The sequence below is a fragment of the Protobothrops mucrosquamatus genome, unplaced genomic scaffold, assembly GCF_001527695.2.
Source record: "Protobothrops mucrosquamatus isolate PMUCROS unplaced genomic scaffold, P.Mucros_1.0 scaffold910, whole genome shotgun sequence".
Taxonomy (NCBI): Eukaryota; Metazoa; Chordata; class Lepidosauria; order Squamata; family Viperidae; genus Protobothrops; species Protobothrops mucrosquamatus.
In genome coordinates this window covers 444309-449309 of record NW_015387162.1, presented here as the reverse complement: position 1 = coordinate 449309, position 5001 = coordinate 444309, and the positions used below count along the sequence as shown (strand labels likewise).

At 42.7% G+C, this 5001-nt stretch overlaps 1 protein-coding gene across 1 annotated transcript in view; it reads right to left on the bottom strand.

Annotated features, from left to right (window-relative positions):
• The window catches only part of LOC107290506, a 154755-nt gene that overhangs the window by 26653 nt on the left and 123101 nt on the right, over positions 1-5001 (bottom strand). The window contains 1 exon segment of the mRNA XM_029284759.1: positions 2466-3274. Coding sequence (XP_029140592.1) covers positions 2466-3274 — 809 coding nt within the window.

Sequence of the window (5001 nt, the reverse complement as noted above, 5' to 3'; positions counted from 1 at the left end):
TAGTGTAAGCCATTAGTACAACCCCCCACACACACCCGATTCTCTTGCATCTCACTATAGAGGCATTGGTTGCATATAGTTATTTACATATGTGGAGGCAGCTGGAATCTGTACAGCAGAAAGTCTGTGGATAGAGAGAAACAATAAAATTGGGAGAGTTGAAGAACTCTTTAGGCAGGTACATGTATGAAAGCTGATGTCTCCAGCTTTGAAGACCAAGGTTTCTCTGTTATAAAGAGCGCATGACCAAGAAAATGAACAAGATGGAGTCAGGAACTGGAACAGATCTCAGATTATCAGACTAATTCCTGGGAGGATAGTCTTAAGTATACTAGCTTGGTAGGAACATGAGAATTCGGGGTTCTTATGCAAGGAAAGGATGATAAAAGAGCCCTTCTGCTGACACAATTATTGCCTCTCATGGCCAATACGTCAAAACCCATTAAGTGAAAGAATAAATCTTTCAACAACTCTGGATCTATTGGCTTCTCACCATCTCTATGTGAAAAAAGTAAATTCTACATTTAGCCAAGAAAAAACCAAATGCACAGGTATAGTTGGTACTTTGCTCAATAGTAGCAACTGTGAGAAGGATCTCGGAGTCCTAGGGGACAATCAGTCGTGTGGTGCAGCTGCCAAAAAAGCCAACAAACTTCTAAGCTGCATTAACAGGGATAGAATCAAGATCACGTGAAGTGTTAATACCACTTTATAATGCCTTGGTAAGGCAACACTTGGAATACTGCATCCAGTTTTGGTCATCATGATGTAAAAAAGATGTTGTGACTCTAGAAAAAGTGCAGAAAAGAGTAACAAAAATGATCAGGGGACTGGAAGCTAAAACATAAAAAACAGCTGCTGGAATTGGGTATGTCTAGTTTAATGAAGAGAGGGACTAGGTGTGACATGATAGCAGTGTTCCAATATCACAGGGGTTGCAACAAAGAGGGAGTCGAGCTATTCCCCAAAGCACCTGAGGGCAAGACAAGAAGCAATGGATGGAAACTAATCAAGGAGAGAAGCAACCTAGAACTAAGGAGAAATTTTCTGACAGAACAATTAATCAGTGGAACAACTTGCCTCCAGAAGTTGTGAATGCTCCAACACTGGAAGTTTTTAAGAAGAGACTGGACAACCATTTGTCTGAAATGACATAGGATTTCCTGCCTGAGCAGGGGGTTAGACCAGAAGACCTCCAAGGTCCCTTCCAACTCTGATATTCTATTCTATTAATGTAGGTCTTCAAACCTCTTCATCATCTCAATACTGTTCCTCCACTTTACCTATCTTTCCCTTCTTAGAAACATAGAAAACAGACGGCAGAAAAAGACCCATCAAGTCTGCTCTTTTGAGTTGTTTTCTTTTTATCATTTTATCATTTTTTGTATTTTTATTTTTCGTCAGTTGATAGAAATGTCTTTATCCTAAGCATGTTTAAACTCAATTACTGATGAATTGACCCCCTATCTCCACTGGAAGTTGGTTCCAAGTTTCCACTGCTTTACTGTAAAGTATTACTTTCTGATATGAGGCACTGTACTGCTCTATAAAGCCTTAGTAAGGCCACACCTAGAATACTGCATCCAGTTTTGGTCACCATACTATAAAAAAAGATGTTGAGACTCTAGAAAGAGTGCAGAGAAGAGCAACAAAGATGAGTAGGGGACTGGAGGCTCAAACATATAAAGAACGGTTGCAGGAACTGGGCATGGCTAGTCTAGGAAAGAGAAGGACTAGGGGTGACGTGATAGCAATGTTCCAATATTTGAGGGGCTGTCACAGAGAGGAGGGGGTCAACCTTTTTTCCAAAGCACCAGAAGGCAGGACAAGAAACAATGGATGGAAACTGATCAAGGAGAGATTCAACCTAGAAATAAGGAGAAATTTTCTTGACAGACGAATCAACCAATGGAACAGCTTGCCTTCAGTAGTTGTGGGTCCTTATCACAGGAGGCTTTCAAGAAGAGACTGGACAGCCACTTGTCTTGAATGGTATAGGGTCTCCTGCTTGAGCAGGAGCTTGGAGTAGATGACCTACAAGGTCCCTTCCAACTCTGTTATACTAAGTCTATTCTATTCTAAGACATTGCTTTTGAATTTCCCTCCTGTCAGTTTGAGGTTCTTGCATTTCCTTCAATGTTCCCAAGAGCAACTTTTTTTTTTTCAAATCAATCATCTCTCTCTCTGCATGCGATGATCAGCTCACCTCTGGAGCCCCTGAATCTCTTTCCACATGTAATATATGTGTAGTTATTTCTATGAAGGTCATTTTATGAGAACTAAATTGATTGTTGTAAGGCTCTTTCACAATACAGCATGAAACTCTATGCAGATTCCTCCGTATGGACTTTTTATGAGAAATTGAATCAATATACTATTTCCCACACATAATGCATCTTATCTGTATGAACTTTTTATTGGGTATAAGAGTCATCTGAAGACTTTTCACTATTAAATGTTCGAACATGGCTTTTCTCCTAAATGGATCCTCTTATGAGAAGTAAGATGACCATTCTGGCTGAAATTTTTCCCACACTCTAAACATTTATATGGTTTCTCCCCTGTGTGGGTCCTTCTGTGGCACGTAAGGGAAGAACTAATATTGAAACGCTTTCCACATTCCGGGCACTGATACGGTTTCTCCCCTGTATGGATCCTTCTGTGGCAAATAAGAGAAGAGCTAATACGGAAGCTTTTTCCACACTCCGAGCATTTATATGGTTTCTCTCCTGAATGGATCCGTCTATGGGAAGTAAGATCACTGCTGGTGTTGCAAGTCTTTCCACACTCTATACATTTATAGGGTTTCTCTCCGGTGTGAATCCTTTTATGGGAAGTAAGTTGATTGCTCTGAGCAAAGCATTTTCCACATTCCGTACACTTGTATGGTTTCTCACCAGAATGGGTCCTTTTATGTGATGTGTAATGACTGCTTCTGTTGAAGCTCTTTCCACAATCGGGACATTTGTATGGCTTCTCCCCTGTATGTATCCGTTTATGACAAGTTAAGGAACTGCTCGTACTAAAGGTTTTTCCACAGGCCATGCATTCATAAGGCTTCTCTCCCGAGTGGATCCTTTTATGGGATGCAAGATCACTGCTAGTACAGCAACTCTTCCCGCATTCCATGCACTGAAAAGGTTTCTCCCCTGTATGGATTCTATTATGGGAAGTAAATGTACCCCTAGTACAGAATCCTTTCCCACACTCCATGCATGTATACGGTTTTGCCCCCAAGTGGATGTTTTTATGGGACGTAAGGGAACTCCACATGCTGAAGTCCTTTCCGTGTATTCAATAAACAGTAAGATTTTCAGAAACGGAATGATCCTGGTGAATTATTTGGATACTCGAGCTGGAGGTTGACCGATGGAAAGGTGCTTCTGAGGTTATCAAAGCAAGACCTTGACTGGAACATGCTCTCCTCTCTCTATGGAAACAAGATGAAGTTTCTAGCCCTGCCTATTAAAGTGAGTGGGATGAGAAATGCAGATGAGGACATTGTCTTTTTCTGTATTAAAATATAAGACCAATATTTCTTCCGAGAAAAAGAGAAGTTGGTTGCTTGTGACCAGCAAATACGTTCTCCAACAATTTGACATTAAAGTAAAGAGGAGCTCTTACCCAAAGAAGCCACATTCCTAGTATTTTCTAACATAACCTCCACATACAGGGATTTTTGATCAAAATCCAGCAGGGCCCATTCCTCCTTAGAGAAAGACACAGCGACATCCTCAAAGACCATGGGTTCCTGAAAAAGGAACAAAACAATCATATTAATGTAGATTTCCAAGAATACAATTAACGAATGCAATTCTAGTGACAAAGTTTCAGCATGGGATAAAGGAGCACTTTCCCTGGAGAAACTAGGAAAAACCATCAGGATTCAAAGCCACTAACATTTACATACTGAATGGTACCAACCCCAGTATTCCTCTGGGATTAATTTCTGGGATAAGCCATGAATGCTCCACTTGTGCGAGGAGAACCGTAAGTTTCAGGGTCGTTCGTGGCCCCAGTCACATGAGTGTCGTTGTGCGCCTTGTTGTGGGCATTTGTGGTCCCACTCATGCAAGACTAGTTGCGGGCACACACGCGAGCCTCGTTGCAGGCGTTCACAACCCCAGTCGCGCTCACAGCTTTGCAAGCATCGGGGGCGTTTGTGGCCCGACTTGCATGATGGTGTGTTCGTGACCCCTTGTGTGAGCCTTGTTGCGGCGCTCGTGGCCCCACTCATACGAGTCTCATTGCAGGTGCTTGTGGCTCCATTCACACATTGCTGTGAAAGTTGTGGGTGCTTTCTCGCGCACACACACACATGCGCCTGCCCCTCTCACAAAATCATCCCCTCTTTTTCCCCTCCTCCCCACTCCAGGCTGCCAACCCAGAAAGGTTGGAGAAATCTGGTTTATACTGTCCACTGGAGATAAACCCAGTTTGCATTCAGCAGCTACGTAAATTTCTTAGCGGCCCTTCTAGAGATACAAGAGAATGTCATCAATAGATGGTATGTGATGCTCAGTTGGCTTCCTAGCATATGTTGTTGTTAGTTGCGAAGTCTTGTCTGACCCATCGCGACCCCACGGACCATATTCCTCCAGGCCTTCCTGTCCTCTACCATCTTCTGGAGTCCATTTAAGCTCACGCCTACTGCTTCCGTGACTCCATCCAGCCACCTCATTCTCCGTCATCCCCTTCTTCTATTGCCCTCAATCTTTCCCAGCATCAGGCTCTTCTCCAGTGAGTCCTTCCTTCTCATTAGGTGGCCAAAGTACTTGAGTTTCAACTTCAGGATCTGGCCTTCTAAAGAGCAGTCAGGGTTGATCTCCTCTAGGACTGAACGGTTTGATTGCTTTGCAGTCCAGGGAACTCGCAGGAGTCTTCTCCAGCACCAGAGTTCAAAGGCCTCAATTCTTTGTCGCTCAGCCTTTCTTATGGTCCAACTTTCACAGCCATACATTGCAACTGGGAAAACCATAATAATAATAATAATAATAATAA